The sequence below is a fragment of the Ahaetulla prasina genome, chromosome 7, assembly GCF_028640845.1.
Source record: "Ahaetulla prasina isolate Xishuangbanna chromosome 7, ASM2864084v1, whole genome shotgun sequence".
Lineage (NCBI taxonomy): Eukaryota > Metazoa > Chordata > Lepidosauria > Squamata > Colubridae > Ahaetulla > Ahaetulla prasina.
The window spans coordinates 30,950,310-30,969,893 of record NC_080545.1 but is presented as its reverse complement, the minus strand read 5'-3'; the positions used below and the strand labels follow the sequence as shown (position 1 = coordinate 30,969,893).

The 19,584-nt window shown below is 35.7% G+C and overlaps 1 protein-coding gene across 2 annotated transcripts in view; it reads left to right on the top strand.

Moving 5' to 3' along the window:
- Positions 1-19,584, top strand: part of CFTR (CF transmembrane conductance regulator) — a 147,601-nt gene that overhangs the window by 59,501 nt on the left and 68,516 nt on the right. For both annotated transcript variants that reach the window (XM_058191460.1, XM_058191461.1), the window contains 5 exons: positions 424-516; positions 1,945-2,127; positions 3,127-3,318; positions 15,744-15,838; positions 16,156-16,242. In XM_058191460.1, the coding sequence (XP_058047443.1) occupies positions 424-516; positions 1,945-2,127; positions 3,127-3,318; positions 15,744-15,838; positions 16,156-16,242 (650 nt within the window). The remainder of the gene's footprint in view (positions 1-423; positions 517-1,944; positions 2,128-3,126; positions 3,319-15,743; positions 15,839-16,155; positions 16,243-19,584) is intronic.

Genomic DNA, 19,584 nt, shown 5'->3' with positions numbered 1-19,584 from the left:
TTTCCAGAATCTTATTCATATTAATATATTTAAAGATTTCAACCATGCCCCCCCCCTTTTCCTTTATTCTTCAAGGATAGCCCAAAATAGAGCACATTACTAGTCCAACTATTGTAATAGGAAGCGACTATGGCATAGTTTGGGTTAATAGAGGTGAGTTTGGCTGGTTCATCTTTTTGACTTAAGAAGTAATAAGAACCCAGATACAATAACATTTTATATAATGACATTTTCCCAGCATATCATGTCACAGCTTTCAATATACATTTTCATTGGAATAGATAGGCTATTTATAGTTATTCATTTCCATCTTTTAATTAACATTATTTGCTGTGAGAACCAGAAAATAAAAAAGAAGCATTTAAATATCCAAAGTTCAGAATGTTACATTTGTCTTTAAAACTCTCACAATTAAATTTACAGGATTTTTTGCAAAAAGAAGAATACAAAACACTGGAATATAATTTAACAACCACAGGCCTTGAACTGGATAAAGTAACAGCTTTTTGGGATGAGGTAATACTACAATTTGATTAGTGTTACATGACACCATGCCACACTCTAGGAAGGCAGACTGCATTCACAGAGTAGTTTCACCCTTAAAATATGACATCATTTATTGACTTTGGCAATGGTATAAAAATGGACAGATTTGGAGCTACTTCAACTAGTTCATTATTACTGAAAGAAAATGATTTGCATTCTAATAATGCTAATAAGTAGCATTATTGTTATTATATTACAAACCTCTCCATGTCTTATAGTATAAGATGATGATCATGATTTGTTGACAACTAACAATGTAAATCCATGGCTATCACTTCTTTAGCTGGTATTGGCCTTCATATGCACTGGTTCTTCCCAAGAATCTAAGATGTCATAATATATCGGTATTGTAATATTTTTATTATTTTTGTTATTAGTCAGTCTTGTATTATATTCCTTGTAATACTTTTGACTTCAATAATATATCCAATTAACTATATCTATGCAATATTTTGATCAAAAGAAGAGCCAGTTTGATTTAGTGGTTAAGGTACTGGCTTAGAAACCAAGCCATGAATTCTAGATCTATTTTAGATATGAAAATCAGCTGGGTAACTTTGGGCCAGCCCCTGCCTCTCTCACCCCATTATTGTGGGAAAAATAGGGGGAAGAATATTATGTATCTTTGCTGCCTTGAGTTATTTATAACATAATAAAGGTGAGATAAAAAGCTAATAAATAATTACAATAGCACAAATACAATTTATGTAAAAGGTTAATAAAATTTGTTTTAATTCACAATCTACATCAAGGGTATCAAACTGGTGGCCCACAGCCAGATGCATCATATGCATGCCACGCCAACCCCAGTTCTGCAAAGGGGGAAAGCGTCACAATACATCACATGACAGCAACATGACGCCGCAAGTTTGACACCCGTGATCTATATCAAATCATAATTCTGGATCATGCTGGAAAGAGAAATTTGATCAACCTTGATCATAATTAAAAAGTGTGCTGCGAAATTGCTTAATTGCCAGTAGTGTATTTATAGAGGGAGAAGGATTCTATCCTAGATCAAAAGATAATTGAATTTACAGAATTTTTAAAAAAGCATATATAAACAAACACATGGTACAGCCTCACTGTAAACTAAAAACTAATTCAGATATGCCAGATATTTTGAAAATAACAATGAAATAATTTTAATGGTATAAAGAAATGGACAAAGGATATGAAATAAATATTAGAAGAATTGATATATCCTAGAATGACAGAGTTCTATACTGTCTCTCAGCCAAACCACCAATAATAACAATATTGTTATTGTGATAAAAATAGGAGGTGGGAACATTATCTATGACAAATATCCAAAATTTAAAGTCAGATTTAATCAAACAAGTGCACATTACTCTTTGGTTTTTTACAATTTGAAGGATTCTCTTTCTTTTCTTTCAGGGTTGTGGAGAGATCTTTACAAAAACAAAACAGGAGAATGGTAATAATAAGATATCATCAACTAATGGTGGTCTCTTCTTCACTAATTTCACTCTTCATGTTACTCCTGTCCTTAAAGACATCAACTTCAAGATTGAAAAGGGAGAACTGCTTGCTGTTGCTGGATCAACTGGAGCAGGCAAGGTAAAAAAAAAAAAGGCTGATTGCTAAATATAAACATGTTAATTCATGTTAAAACATGGTTTTTTTTACTCGTATTATGCTCAATAGTTTTTCATACTAGGCCTGACTTCATATTTATTTCCATGCTAAAAATGTCAAAAGGAGTAAATTCTGCAAAGAACTAAGGAAATCAGATTCTGTGTCCATAAAATTGTTTAAAGCTATTTTTTTTTATTTTGGTACTTGCATTTGCTTTTGACATATATTCTCAATTGTTGATATATGCTGATTGCTAATAGACTATTATTTCCAATTAAAGTAGGTTCTTGGCATTTGATTTTGGAATATGTATTCCATAGCTTTCTAAAGATTTTTCAAACTAGTATTGAAATAAAATGCTGAAATAAATATCAAGAAATGCAAGATCAGCACAGATTATTTATATAATTATTCAAAAATTAATCAGTTGTATTTTTAAAAGGCACAGGTAAGCACCAGATTTAGACCTTACAGACAGTTTCACATTTTTTTTGCCTTTTAAAGTTGAAACATTGCAACTAAGATGCTAATATCTAGATCAGGGGTGTCAAACCCGCATTGTCACGATGGCATCTCATGATGTATTGGGACTTTTCCCCCCTTTGCTAAACCAGGTGTGGGGGTGGCCATCACATGACGCATCTGACCCATGGGCCGCAAATTTTACAGCCCTGATCTAGACTGTTTTTCCTGAGGTTTTAATAATTGTACATTTTGAGCTGTGCTAGAATTATATATATATATATATATATATATATATATATATATATATATATATATATATATATATATATAAATATATATATATATATATATATATAAATTCTCTGATATAGTTTTAAAGATTAAATCTGACCTTGGTATGTCCCGTTAGTCTAAAAATAGCAGAATAAGAACAGTTAAGTTTAGTAGAAGTTAATGTATATGCTGTACAGACCTAATGAACAAATATTAATTGTTTGCTAACATTCTCAATAATAGACTTCTCTTCTAATGCTGATTATGGGAGAGTTGGAACCTTTAGAAGGTAAAATCAAACACAGTGGAAGAATTTCCTTTTGCCCTCAAGTGTCATGGATCATGCCTGGAACAATTAAAGAAAACATAATATTTGGTGTTTCTTATGATGAATACCGATATAAGAGTGTCATCAAAGCCTGTCAGTTAGAAGAGGTTAGTCTTCAATCTTCTACATTTTTATCATGATTATAAAAAAATTACTTGAAGACAAAGATAATTAAAATTAATTGTAGCACATTATAGGAAATACTGTGTAAATTTATGTGAACTCTATACATGTACCATTCACTTCACTGTAGCTTACATCTTTTTTGTTGAAAAAAGGCAATTTTATTTCTTATGCTGATCTTATAAATGGAGCAATTTGTATCAAGATCATAGAGCAATCTACACTCAGAAATAGACTAAATATTTCTAAATAAAGAAATGAATACTTCTAAATTACAATGAACTTACAGTTAAAGTTACTTTTTCAAAAAAACAAATACCCCATTTTGAAATATATATAGTTATATTTAAGTATAGCTAATCAAAGTATGATCTGAAAGAAATAGAATCAAGAAATATTATTCTGAGCTATTATATGATCTTCTACAAGAAGATTAATATGCATAGCTGAATAAGAACTAGTTGGTTATGTTTTATAGTATACTATAAAATATACTATACTATATTACTGGTCCATGAATAAACCTTATTGTCAGGCAGTCTGTTTTGTGATCTGCTACCAAAAGTGGTAAGTAAACTAAATAAGTAAGTAAGTAAAAGTCAAATGCATGCCACTTGGTTGTTGAATATTGTCACCAAAGAAAAGTATTTAAAAGCTTCAATAGGTTAAATCAGAGTAAGAGATCTAGACGATATAAGACAGATGTATGAAAGAGATGTTTATCTTGAGATTCCACGAAAAGATATGTAAACACCCCACCAACACATTGTAATTGGTTTGATGAGACTTTTATGTTTGTTTGTTGTCAAAAATAAAAAAAAATATAAAAAAATATCTTAAATCAAAGGTTCAAAGACAGTGCCTGATTTATGTATCACTACAATCCTAATTGTAGGAACAGATGGTGGTCATGGCTAAAAGATCTGAGCAACTGTGGGTTGTGCATCAGTTATGCCCTTTTCTGGACTAATAATCCTACTCACAAGTCACCCACGCCTTAGTCACCACCTATTTTGATTACTGCAATATACCCTACATGGAGCTGGCCTTGGAGGTATCCAGAACTCCAATTAGCTCAAAATGTAGTGGCTCAATTTTGTGAAAAATCTAGATTTGCACATCTGTCACCTCTCCTACCGGAGCTACATTGTCTGCTGATTTCCTTCTGGACCCAATTCTAGATGCTGGCTTTAAAGCAGGGGTGTCAAACTCACATCGTCATGGCAGCATCACATGATGTATCGGGACTTTTTCCCCTTCACTAAACTGGGCGTGGCCGTGGCCAGCTTGTGATGCATCTGGCCTGACGGCTGGGAGTTTGACAGCCCTGCTTTAAAGCTTTAAAGCTCTACATGGCCTGAAATCAGATTATTTGAAGAAACATCTTTCCCCAATTATATCAACCAGAGTGCCAAGGCAGGATATGTTTCAAGTCCCCTCTCTTAAGCAGCTCCATCTGGTGGGATTAAGAAGGGCCTTCTTTGGGGTAGCACTCTCTCTATGGAACATCATGCAAAAATAAATGGTCCTCACTTTGACATCTTTCAAAAGGCTCTGAAAACATGGTTTTGTCAATGAACTTGGGGAGGTGATGGATATGGAGCCAATCATGGGGTTGGTTTAATTGTTGGGCCAGGAGGGGTGGGAATTTATTGGCTTTTGTATTGAGATTTATTTCTCTAAGCCTGTGTACAGAAATAACTCTTGAGAGTTATAGAAATAGCTCTATCCAGAGTCAATGTTTGTGAGTTGACCAACCATATAAATTTTCTTAATAAATAAATAAATAACTCATTTAGAGTGCTGTACAATTTGGATATCTTATAGTTCTGATGTCATCTGATAATCCACATAAAGCCATGCATATAGAAAATCAGATTAGGTGCTATATATGTATATTTGGAACTGGAAATACCAGTTCAAAACAAGTGTACAGCACTAGCTCATCTCCTTTTTTGCTCATGTATTACACCTGCAAGATAGTACTGTTGTATTTGAAGGTGTTCTGGAAATATCCTGTTTTTGCGTGTCATTTATATTATATATTGTCAAGTGAGTGGTCATGTAATTTCTTCTCTGTTCATGCCTCAGTTATTTGGCATCTTGGATAAGACATTTGCTAATTGAAAGGTTGACTGGTGTGCAATCTGTTCCTGATAAATTTATCATCAAATTTCTCTGGAGCAATTACAGGAGATGTGTCAGGTATTTTATCAAATGCAATTATGCATTATGAAAGGAGAAGAAAATAGTTCACATAACTTTCTAGGTCTGAGATATCAGGAGAAAATGTTCATTCTGTAATGTGGAATGAAAGCATATTTCAGAGGGTGGAGTACTTTATTAGTTTTTGATATTGTGCGTAAGAAGTGTTGGTATAGGTTTCAGTACAAAAATACCTTGAGCTAGAATTAGGAATACTTAAAGGTGCATGCTGTTTAACTTTGAATCCACCTTATTATTTTGTGAAATAGGTTTTATTTGAATAAGGGATGCTTTCTCTTTGCAAACTCATCTTAAAGTGTTTCTGGAAATAGAAAAAAGCAAGGACAACATGAATAAACATTTAAACCTTGGGACTTAAACTAATGTACGTTGTAATGAGAATATAATAAACAGTATCCAAATATTCCAAGTGGGCTGAATTTCAGTTAACATGTAGGGAGAAAATAGAATGACAGTTACCCATCCAAGATGAATAGACTAGACTAGACTAGACTAGACTAGACTAGACTAGACTAGACTAGAATAGAATAGAATAGAATAGAATAGAATAGAATAGAATTTTTCCTAACTCACAATCAATTCAGTTGGCCTTACTTCTAAGTTACCACTCTATGTCTGAACTTTAATTTATCGATTAAACCCAAGAAATATAGGTTGCTTTCATATAAAGGATTTACATAATAGGACATGTTTCTATTCTAATACAGATATTTAATAAAAACAACAGCTGTGCTCACTATGAATAGGAATTGTTAAAAATACACCTATGACCAGTAAACAAGGGTTAATACTCTCACTGGGCTAACTGAAATTTTACAGCAGTTGCAAACTTTTGAGCTTTGCACAGGAAAAGTTTTGATAGCTTGTAAAGTTACACATTTTCAAATGGTTAGGAACCACTCTTGTGGTTTTGTGATTTTGGTGTGGTATATTTAATGAGTAAAGCTTATTGAATATGGATTGTTGTGTTTTTTTAAAATCTCAAACTAGACTACAAAACAGTCTAAACTGTGTTTAAATTGCCGTGAGAAAATATGCTGAAAAATTGTTTTGTCATGAATTCAGTCTCTGCAAATTTTCTTTCTCTTTCTCTTTAATTCGCTTTATCCACACCTTCCTATTTTTCCTGTAGCCAATTAGGGCACATGGCTCTGAAGCCCTAGATTTAATATTAATCTATAGACTGTTAGTATTTTTAAAACTCTTTCTTTATTCTTTCCCAAGAATTTTTAAACTATCTTGCCCTTTATCATTTTCACATTGAATTGAGTATTAAATTCCTTTACAGCTTTATCTTGCTTTTTTTTTCATGTTGCTAACTATTACTTTTGTAGCTTTTAGACTGTTTTATGGTTTACAGTATTTATTTACCAATTTCATTTATATCCCAGTGCAATCCTGAAGGATGAATCTATTAGCTTCAAATGTAATATAAAATATATTGATTGGTTAGTAATTATAGTTTGATTTTTTTGACTTAATGTATGCATAATTCTATTTAAAAACCTATAATATTTGTTCCTAATAGAATTATCACAATGGGACATTCCAGCTTGTTACTCTACAGATGTTTAGGATTATTTTCCATTTATTTTAAGATTTATTTTTGATAAACATGAAAAAACTAGTATAAGACAAAAATCTATGCACGGTGTGAATATATTAATCCATTCAAAGGAAATGTATAAAGAAATTTCAGGTCTATCAAGACTACTTGTTCTTAAGACTTAATGTTACCTCTGTGTTAGGGACAATATCCCTTCAATCAGTTGTAATGTAATCGAGGGAATGGGTCTATAGCTCCATCATGTTCCTACAAGCATCTCAAGGCTTTTTGTTGGCCATTGTAAGAAACTAAACATTAAATTAAAATATGCTTTTTTATGGTACAGGAAGGCTGTTATGAACTTAGTTGTGTGAGCCACTGTACTTTTGGGTAATCCAGAATGTATATTATTTTTACAAAGTAATCATACTATTAAAGGCAAATATTTCAGATGACAAAATGCCATAATAAATGGTTTAACTGAATAACAAACATTCTTGTTTGTATATAATAGCCTTGAATTGAAATTCTGTGAAATAGAATTTATGACTCTAATTTATGTTATGCAAGAGTGTTAGTGTTAAGATCAACACTAAAGTCATATTGAAACCTCTACTCACACACCTTTGGTAAACATACATTGTGGTTTGGGAATCTTTAGCAGTTGATAAACAACAATGTTTAACTGTGTACTCAATGAGTCTTTAGGTACTGAAATTCAGGTGCTGATTTTTTTATTGCACAGATTACAGAAATCAGATATGGGAACGTGGAAAGAAAGAATTATAGTAACTGTTGGCTTGTTTTATTGAAAACAAAAATACTTGGACTAAGTCAGTTATAATCAGACGTCTTCAGTTTATCAATATTTATTTATTTATTTATTTATTTATTTATTTATTTATTTATTTATTTATTTATTTATTTATTTATTTATTTATTTATTTATTTATTTATTAACAAGTACAAGGAAACAAGTAACAGGATAGACATAGATATGGATTCATGAAAAAAAATTGGCACAAATAAGCAAAATATAGCCATAAACATATAAAATGACTACATATAAATGGGAACAGTAGGACAGGGATAGTAGTACGCTGGTGCGCTTATGCACGGCCCCTTAGGGACCTCTTAAAAAACATGAAATGTCCATGGTAGACAGTTTAAGGTAAAAAGTATGGGGATTAGAGAGACTAATAACGGGATCAGGTAGAGTGTTCCAGACATTTACTACTCTATTGCAGAAGTCATATTTCCTACAGTCAAGATTAGAGTGAATTACATTGAGTTTGAATCTATTGAATCTAGCCTTTGTGTTATTGCGGTTGAAATTAAAGTATTCATTTACAGGTAGGACGTTTTGGTAAATAATCTTATGAACTAAGCTTAGGTTGGAACGTAGACAGCATAGTTTGAGGCTATCAAGACCTAAGATTTCAAGCCTGGTGGTAAAGGAAATTTTATTTCGAGCAGAGGATTTGAGTACTCTTCTAGTAAAATATCTCTGGACTAATGTACTATCTAATGTATTGATATCTGAAATACAGTGAGAGTTCCAGGCAGGTGAACAGTAATCAAGTATAGGTCTGGCAAAAGTTTTGTATGCCCTAGTTTGAAATATAGCGTTACCAGAGAGAAAACTTCGAAACATAAGATTGACAACTCTTAATGGCTTTTTTGCAAAGATGTTACAGTGAGCTCTGGGGCTTAGATCTTTTGAAATGAGTACGCCTAGGTTCTTGACAGAGTGTGGATCAACTTTTAAATCGTTTCTGACTTTTCCAACTTTTAAATATTTGATGTTCTTATTTCTATTGCCAATGTGCAGGACTGAGCATTTGTTAGCAGAGATTTGGAGTTACCAATTGTTTGACCATTCAGATACATAGTGTAGGTCATTTTGAAAGGTAATAGTTGTCTGTGGTGTTGAATAGTTAGACATCATTGGCAAAGATGACACAGCTGCTTATAATTTGATCACAAAGGTCATTGATATCAAGCAGAAAGAGTGTTGGATTTAGAACGCTGCCTTCGGGAACACCACTGTTAACAGGTGCAGGATTTGATAGGGCACTGTCTATTTTGGCCACTTGTTGTCTGTTTGAGAGGAACGCAGCTATCCAATTATGCAGGGGTCCAGAAATGCCATAAGATTTTAGTTTTAGAAATAGTTTGTTGTGCACTACTGAATCAAAGGCTTTACAGAAGTCAATGTAAATTGCGTCTATTGCTTTGCCCTGGTCGAGTTAAGAGGTCCAAATGTTTTTGCAGTGTATGAGTTGCAGATTACATGACAATTTTTTCCTGAAACCAAATTGTTTATTAGAGAGTAGGTTATTTGTTGCTAAGTGGCGAGTGATGGATTGGTTTATGATGGATTCTATGACTTTACACATGACGCAGCAAAGAGAGATTGGTCTATAATTCTAAGTAAGGCGGGGGTCACCTTTTTTGAATATAGGTATGACTGTTGCTAATGACCATATGTCAGGCAAGGAACTCATTCTAAAAGATATTTCATAGATGGTGCTTAGAGGTTCAGCTATGGTGGAGGAAAGCTTTTTAAGAAAGAAGGCACATATTCCATCAGGACCAATAGATAGAGATGGCTTAAGTTTGTGTAGTGCCCTTATGACGGTATCTTCAGTAAAATCAATGTGGATTAGATCATTGCAATTGGATGAGCTACGACTAGGAAATGAGGGGGAGTTGCCATTGCTGTTGACAAAGACTGAACTGAAAAAGTGTTGAAGACATTTAATGGTATCATCGTTATAATCTTCACCATTTGACCCTTTTAGAGGTGGGATGTTTTTTGAGTCTTTAAGTTTGACGTTTACGAAATTATAGAAGGTACGATTGGATTTTGTGTGTAACAACTCTTCCTCCTGTTTGCAGTGGTAATTAATACATTCTGTTTTTATTTGGTGGCATATGGTTTTGTATCAGTTTTTGAAGTTAGCTACATAGCCAGTTTTATTTTTCCGCCAAAGGGATTTTTATTTTTATTTTATTTATTTTTTTGGATTGGAGTTTCCTTATTGACATGGGTAATTGTTCTTTTTGGCTTTGGATGTTACTAATGGTACATATAGATTAATGACTCTTTGAACTTCAAGTAGAAAAGTGTTATAATAGTCTTCTGCAGTGTTGCAGTCATTGAATAGGATTTGCCAATCTAGAGATGAAATGTCGGCAGCTATGAGATCGTAATTTGCTTTTTTAAAGTTGTATTTAGGAGTCCTATTATGAGATTCTTTGTATGGATATAAATTTAGACAAAAGTCAATCATGCAGTGGTCACTGTTGGAAAAAGGTTTTTTGATATGAAGGTTATAAATTGTGTTTAAACTGTTGCAGAAGATTAGATTGAGGCAGTTGTTGAATGTACTGTTGTTAGATAACAACTGATCAAGTCCTAAAGTAGTGACGGCATTATACAGGATTGTGTGTATTGATTCAGTAGAGCACTCATTTAGGGTCTAATTAATAAGAGGTAAATTGAGGTCACAAAGAAAAATAATGGATTGTTGGCATGAGGCTGCCCACATTAGTAAAGTAGTTTGTTTATTCACATGATCAAAGTCATAATCAGGGGTTCTGTAACATAATAGGAAGTGAATTGTGGTATTTCGTGAAAGATCGCAGATAATGGTCTCATGAAGAACTAACTCTTGTGATACTTGAATATATTTCAGATCTAGAGACTTTTTATAGAAGATGGCAACACCACCTCCTCTTCTGATTTCACGTTCAGACCAATGGACATGGTAATCACTTGTAGTGGTAACGGAGTCTGAAAAGGATTTGTTAAACCAAGTTTCATGGACAAATATTATGTCAAATTGAGCCGTATTTAGAAGAAGAAGAAATTCCGGCATTTTGTTTGTGAGGCTTCTTGCATTGAGTAGTTTGCATTTAAAATACGTAGCAGTGAACCTGGATGATCTTGGGGGCATGTATACTTAGTTTTGGATGTTAGGGTGTTTTGATTGTTGGTTGTTGGGATGTTTGATTGATGGGATTGTCGATTTTTGGTTATTGGGTTGTTATGGTTGTAGGGACATGAGCTGTTGCTTTTGTGTTTGATACATTTGGCGCAGTAATCAATGTAAAGGTATGTTTCACATGATACAGGTGTCTTCTGAGCTCTGCACGAAGCTCACGGAATGTATATGCTCTAATATTGAAAGGTCGTGAACACAGTTTATTATGATTAATGAAGTTTCTTGCAAGTGTGTTTACTGAGTGGATGAATTTGCGTTTACTGAACTCGCTATTACAAATGACTCTTCAAAAGCGAGTAGCCAACGTGTCGTCATTGTTTTTGTATTCAGGGCCATCACGGGAGATGTCAATAATTTCATCAGGAGAGATAGTTGATGCAGGAAAATTGCTGCTGCTGCTGCGAATCCTAGTGATGTCATCTATTTCATTATTGTACTCCAGTCCAAATAAGATGGTGTTTGGACATTTCTGTTCATATTCAAGTTCGTCTTTAATGAGGATATCAGTAGTAGTGTATCTAGTTCCATGAGGTTGTGGTTCTGGCTGTGGTTGTTGAGATGGGGTAGGTTTTTGAGATGATGGGTTTTCACTTTTCTGCTTTATATCATCTTTGATATCTATATATTTGTTTGTTTGTCTATCTATCTATCTCTATCTCTATCTCTATCTATCATCTATCATCTATCTATCATCACCTCTTGTTTGACAGATTTGATTCATTGATTATGGACTAGCAAGCTGGTGTTAACTTTTAGTCATCATATAGACCAGGATGATCTGTCCTTAACCTGGCCCTTCAGGTTTTCCAGGAATTCAAGTGTCACTGCTGTAATTTAGTTGATCTATCTTGCCCTCCTTCATCTTAGTGAGTTATGATTGCCTTCTCCTACACAGTATGAAATGATGCCTTTGATGTTATCATTAAAATGATCACCCAGCTTTAGTATCTTCTTGTATCACCTCTGCCTGCTATAAGTGCCTTTTAGCTGGGCAACTGGGCAACTGAGATAAACCTCATGCCTTGGATGGCCCTGCTGGAAATACATTGTCATATATTTTCACTGTTCTTCATTCATCCCTTCTGAAACAGTCCTGACATCACCACTGTCATCATCCCGCAAGTCACACAAACTGTCACTATGAGGCAATATAGCAGAACTTCAGAAGGAACACATTTCTAGAGTTTAATTAAAACCAGTCTCTTAAGAACAAAGTCTGTTCTTAAAGAATCTCATGTGAAATTACTGACTTTGTCACTAAATGAAAAGTAAATGTTATCAATGTAATGCTAGATAGAAAACAAAAATAATTCAGGAAACATCACAAATCAGTAGAAAATGTAATTAAAGGGAAAGTCATTCATCCTATGTCAGTGATCACCAACTGGTGGTCCACGGACCACTGGTGGTCTGTGAGAAAATGTTGGTGGTCTGTGGTGCACCTGGGTGGAGGAGCTGCTCCCAGATAAACAATGGTCAGTCCTGTAACTAGAGCTCTGGAAGATGGGACTGGCCAGGTGTTCTGTTTCCCTCCCCCAATACTCCCAACAAAGAGTCAGTCAAAGGTCTCCTTTTCTAATTTATTTACATAGATAAATGTCCTGGCCACGTCTACCCCCGGGCCTGCCAAGTTTCTGGAGATAACGAGGAAATTATAGATAAGGCCAGAATTACTCACGAATATATTCTTCCCTCCATTGATACAGTTTGCCCGCGCAAATTCATTGCTTTGTCCAAGACAAAAAACCAGGAAGTCCCGCCTCCTATTTATACTCTCTGCAGATGTCACTGCATGACCATCATTCCTTGGCTTTATCCCAATGCTTCCTCTGCTGCGCGCACCGGTCACGTCTGCGCAGTCTTGCATCACTCCAAAACTGTTCTTGGGGCGTTGCCAAATCAGAAGAAGGCTCAAGAGAATCAGGCCTTGCCAGCCCCTCCTCCTCCCTTTGAGTGGGTGCCAGGGAGGGAGAGGGCCCAAGAGAAGCAGGGCTTGCCAGGTCTTCTCCCTCACTTTCTGAATCATCTGAGTCCAGGAGTCCGGGTCCAGGAACCTGGGTCACAACACCAGGCAGCTCATGGTGGGGCTGTAAATCTCCGCTGTTGAGGGAGATTCAGGCAATTTGTAACTTTGCAGCACAGCCCTTGCTGGCTGGAATGAGATAATGGTGCAAGGGGGAGTGGCAGTGCAGGCGGGCCAAAGCAACAGGTGGTGGGAACCCCGGGCTGTTTCTTCCTCCTGCTGTAGCTTCCTGTTGGCTGAAGTTGCATCCATGGTGCCTGCACCAGCATCTGGAGAGAAGCAGAGAAGAAATACCGCTGCTTGAGTGGGGTGGGGGGTTGGGGGAGCGAGGAGAACAGTGAGACTCAGGGAATAGGTCAGGCAGAGTTGGCTGATTCAGGGCTGCTCAGAAGCTGCCCCACCACTGCCTGAAGTTTGGGTGGCTTGGCTTCAGATCGCTCCCTCCCTCACACACATGCATGCACAAAAATAATTTTGTGATTTCACCCCTGGGCTGAACCCACCAGTGGCTATCCCCACCCCTCACCCTCCTTTCCCAGTCGCCCCTCGCCTGGCAAGGGAAGGGGGCGAATGGAGATTCACTCCATATTCCAGAGCAGGAGCTGGATCTCGCGGCTGTTTCTTCTGACCCTTGTTGGTGCTCCTGCACCTCAGTCTCTCAGGGAGACACTTGTCTTCCTCTCAGCCCCAAGACACTGGCTGGCCTATGAGATGACAGAGGGAAAGCAAATGAGAGAGAGAGAATGAGAGAGAGAATGAAAGAGAGAGAGAGAATGAGAAAGAGTGGGAGAGAGAGAAAGAAAGGGGGAAGAGAGAGAGAAAAGAGAGAAAGAAAGGGGGAAGAGAGATGAGAGAGAGAGAGAGATAAAGAAAGAAAGAAAATGAGAGAGAGAGAGAGAAAGACAAAGGCAGAGAGAGACAGAGGGAATCAGAGAATGAGAGAGAAAGAGTAGGAGAAAGAGAAAGAGAGAGGGAGAGGGGGAGAGAAAGAGAGGAGGGAGTGTGCCTGAAGGACTCTATCCCATCACTGGGAGTCCAGGCGCTTCAGCAAGCAGTGTGCTGGATTCGTATTAGTGGTCCAAGGGATTTAAAATTAGGAACTTGGTAGTCCCTGAGGTCCAAAAGGTTGGGGACCCCTGTCCTATGTCATTAGTTCCAGAGAAGACTTTTTCAAAGGTAGTTTCTGATTCATCAGCCCCTTGGGATTCCATGAAAGTGTCAAACAGAATGTGCCTAGGAGTGATTCATTAGCTGTTATACATCAGCATATTGCCAAGAATATCTGCCATCACGTGAAGCCTACTTAATAAACTAAGCATTTTGGGAGAAGAGAACTGTTTTTTCTCTGGTTTAGAAGTTGTTGAATTATAGAAAAACAAAGTTTTAAAACAAGTTGTTATTGTAATGAAAGGAAGGAATTAGCATAGTCCCAAATGGTTCCATATATAGGGTTGGAGTATTATCCTATTTAAAAAAAAGGGACAAATATTATGTTGAACCCCTTTAACTAAATTTTGAATACAAGTAATTTATTAATGGCTAATGCAAATATGTGGGGCTCTGTGGCTCAGGCTGCTAATGCAGTCTGTTATTAACAGCAGCTGCCTGCAATTACTGCAGGTTCTAGTCCCACCAGGCCCAAGGTTGATTCAGCCTTCCATCCTTTATAAGGTAGGTAAAATGAGGACCCAGATTGTTGGGGGGGCAGTAAGTTGACTTTGTATATAAATATACAAGTAGAATGAAGACTATTGCTAACATAGTGTAAGCCGCCCTGAGTCTTCGGAGAAGGGCGGGATATAATTGCAAATAAAAAAATAAAATAAATAAAATAAAAATAAATAAAATGATGTGAATGTTGACAAAATGAAATAAATAACGAGGAATTCACTGTACTGATAATGTTCAGATTTACAATTGCTAACTAAATAATGTTTTGTTGTTATGGCACATCCAAGGATGCCACCCTCCGGTTTGCTGTATCTATAAACGAAACAAATGTTATGCTATAAGTTATTGGAAAAAAATAGAACATAATTTTTCATGTAATGATTGCCTTACAATTGTCATTATTTCATTAGTAGCCATATATCATTTAGCCTATTATAACCTATATTAATCTGAAACCTGTGTATAATAATTAAAAAATGAGTTACTTCCTTGGTCTATACTTTTTATTTGTGGGTTGTTTATGACATTTTATTAAGGTCTATGAGTTTTACTCTTAGGTATTTTATTATTATTATAATTATTGACTCTTGGTCAGTCATGTGAAAAAAATATTTCCAAAAGAAGAGAATGTGTGTAGTTTAGGATTGAACTGTGGAGTCCTTGGTATTTTCCAAGCTTGGTTGTTGCTTGCAAATATTTTATTATCCAACTAGATAATATCATTACTGTGATTGAGTGCGGGGTTTGCTCCATGTTTATATACAGTAGCTTACCCTGTCAGATAAACAAAATATTCATCTTCTTAGCCTAAAACAAGAGCATTATTATGAAAACTTATTATTAATTATTTTGGGTTTTTTTACTTTTCGTTTATTGAAAAGCAATGTTGCTTTGAAAATGGAAAATTAACATTTTTATACAATATTTCAACAGGATATTTCAAAGTTTCCAGAGAAAGATGACACAGTTTTAGGAGAAGGTGGAATAACTCTCAGTGGAGGTCAACGAGCCAGAATTTCTTTAGCTAGGTGAGTGGAAATAATGGTATGTTGTTTTTAATAAACATAATTAAATTTCACTTGTTCTTAAAGGTAACCTTACATACATGTTAATTTTTTTTATTTCTAAAGTCAGAATATTGTACCATTTAATTTAATGGAACTTACTTTTGATGAATGGATTTCTTATTTAATTTAATGAAAGAATTTGCTTTGGCTAAATATATTTTATCACATATAACAATAATTCAAGATTGTAATAAAATCAAAATAATTAATCAAAATAGTATTATGTTTTAGCATATATTTTAATGAAAGCTAACTAAATTTCTTTGTCATCTATTTAGAGCAGTGTATAAAGATGCTGATTTGTATCTCTTGGATTCTCCTTTTGGTTATTTAGACATGTTAACAGAGAAAGAAATATTTGAAAGGTAGGATATGTTTCTATATATTTGGTTAACTACTAGATAAAATGATATTTTAAAAGGAGATAGCAAATGATTTATGAAGAACAGTGTTGGCATCCAGTAAAAATATCTAATAAAGAACATCAATTTCTGAAATTTGTACTTGTTAAATTATGTAAGGGTCTATAAATAAAAGCAAACAACTGCTCCAATTCTAATAAATCCTTATATTCATTTCCACTTTGTTATTCCAATCTGAATATTAATGTTTTATATTAACATGTACACATTAGTCATTCCACTAAGCATAATAATTGTTGAACTTCCTTTGTAATTTATCATTATCAGGTTTATAATGGAATTTAAATGATCACCATCCTTTACAAATGCTTGTATAACTGGGTCTGAAAAAGATAATTGAAGATATATTAATCCTCTTTATAAACCTACTGGCATATGATGGATTCTTTTGTTGATCACTTACAAACGTAAGAGCCACAGCATGTTAAAAACCCATTTGGAGTACTCTTCTCTTGAGGAACCAGAATAGAAAAGGAAATAGAGCTATAAAAGGCTTATCCTCATAGCCAGCTTGACCCAGGTCCAGAATAGGCCAGCAATCATTTTTGGAGAGCAGGAGTGGATGTCATTATCCTTCATCCTCTACCCATCATGAATGTGATTACCAGGTTCATTTTCTTGTTCTTTTTGAAAGTGCTGTTTTCCTGCTTCTGTCAACTCAGTGTTTCCAGTGTGCCTGCTGCACATCCAAGCCAGCCATGCACTTTGATTGGTTTCTTTTCAGATGTAAAAATATTCCCCTCATGCTATTTTTCCAACTTTTCCTGAATAAAGCTTGCTGCAGCTTCTGTTATAGTAATGTCTTTCTTACCAATATAATATTGTAAAACTTTCCTGATATGCAGAAAGTTTACAGTTTGAAACTTGCTTATATTTTACTGTTAATTTTTCCCTATTTTTTTTCCTTCCTTCCTTCCTTCCTTCCTTCCTTCCTCCCTCTCTCCCTCTCTCCCTCCCTCCCTATTTTTTCATTTTTCTAATCAATTGAAATCTGCAGAAGAATATATTTAGGAAAAGTCAGAAAAATGCAATAAATTTATTTATTTATTTATTTATTCATTCATTCATTCATTCATACATTTAGTTGACTTGAGCTCCACCTGATTCCCAAACAACTCTGAGTGGTTCACAACATAGCAAAACTGAATAAATGTTAAAATACAAATGCAGCACAAGATGAATATACAGATGGACACTCCACACAAAAACATCTACAAAGCACATCCCACAATCCAAGACCTGGGGAAACAGTCAAGTCTTTAAGGCCTTCAGTAATACTACCACATGGATTTCGGGAAATTAGGGGAGTACCTGGAGTATGCAAAGACTTTTGGTCCATACAGAAAACATGGGAGATAGGCAGTCCCTCCAATAACCTATCCTTATGCAAGTTTAAACTTTGTAGGCGACAACCAGGACCTCAAACCATATATAGAAGTATATGTTTCAAGTAGTTTAATCGTAAGAAAATACCCCAAACAAGCCATCATTACAGGTATATATCTACATATGACAGGAACCAGAAATACCTCACAGGAGCAGCTGAAGGCAGCTCCTCGAGAGGCAGGGAATACATCTCAGACTAATCCTGCCAAGACTGCAGACATAATCACTGTATCATCTTCCCTTTTTCATTAATACAACTATCACATTTTAAAACATTATATAACCTTATTAACCTTATAAGCATTATATATATACATTAAAACGATATAAAACACTGTATTATTAAAACATTATAAACATTATAAAACATTGTGAAACATGCAACGTTCTGATGCAAGCAACTGTATCATCTTCCCTTTTCATAGTAACACAACTATCACATAATAAAACATCATAAAACATTGTAAAACAGTTCAGATTGTAAAAGGGAACAATATCAACACTTTCTACAAATTGAGTCTGTTACATTGTAAAAAAGAACAATATCAACACTTTCTACAAGTTAAGTCTGTCAGGTGGTTGCAAACATCGGCCCTGAGACTGGCCCTCTTGCGCCGACTGGCTATCTTTGCACTATGGGCTTCTCCGAATTCACTGGAACCGCTGGTGCTTACTGGAGTGTCCAGCGCTCAACTGCTATCGGGTATACCTGCTTGCTCCGAGCTCTCATCAACATTAATCTGAGGCCCCATCCCTGCGCATTCCTCATTGTCCATGGGTAAGTGTAGCATGGTAATACCAGATACATCTGGCCTGTCCCCATGATATGTAAAATCTGGCCGCTCAGCTACACGCAAGTCTACCCGATTGCGATGATACAAAGTTCCTTCAACGTCCACTAAATAGGAATGTGGAGCCACTTTTTGTAAGCAGCTACCCATTTTCCAGTGACTTGTTCGATCTCCAGGCAGCGGTCTCATCTGAATCTGTTCCCCAATCTTCAATTCTGGCAAATTTCTAGCTGAGTTTTCATATCTTGCCTTGACCGCTTGTCTCTTCAGCCGTAACTTTTCTGGAACCCCTTGTATCACCGAGGGCTCAAGCGGCCTGTCGGCCACTGGTAGTGATGTCTTTAGTCTCCTTGCCATCAATCTCTGTGCCGGACTACTGTCCATGCCCTCAGATGGGATATTTCTCCAATGTAGAATGGCTTTCTATGGGTCTTTACCTTCACTGTGAACTTTCCTCCATAGATTCTTAGCGATCTTCACAGCTGATTCAGCTTTGCTGTTAGCTTGTGGATGACGTGGTGAAGAGGTCACATGCTTGAACTCCCACTCAGTGGCAAATTTCCTAAATTGTAAACTCGTAAACTGAGGGACTATTATCTGAGATCACTTTATCTGGTTGGCCATAACGTGCAAACTGAGTCTTGCATCTCTTAATGGTAGTCTCAGCTGAACAGTCCATAAGGGGTTCAATCCCCAAAAGTCAGAATAATAATCAACTAATATTAGATACTCTTTTCCTGCATAGTTGAACAAATCCATACTAACAATCTGCCAAGAATGTGATGGTATCTTGTGTGACATCATGGTTTCTCTTTATTGCAAATATGCATATTCATTGCAGGTGGAACAATTGCTAACAAAGTCCTTGATTTTGCCTTGCATGTTGGGCCAGTAAAGTGTGTCACAGGCTTGTCTATAGCATGTCTCTATGGCAATATAGCTCGTGTGTATGCACAATAGCATCTCATTGACCAAAGCACTATGACTCTTGGGCCCTTGTACAAGATCCCGTTTTGTACGGCGATCTCATCTCTGAAAGAACAATATTCCCTCACTATTGCTGGAACTGCCTCCTTCTCATCCAGCCACCCACTCATAACAATAGCCT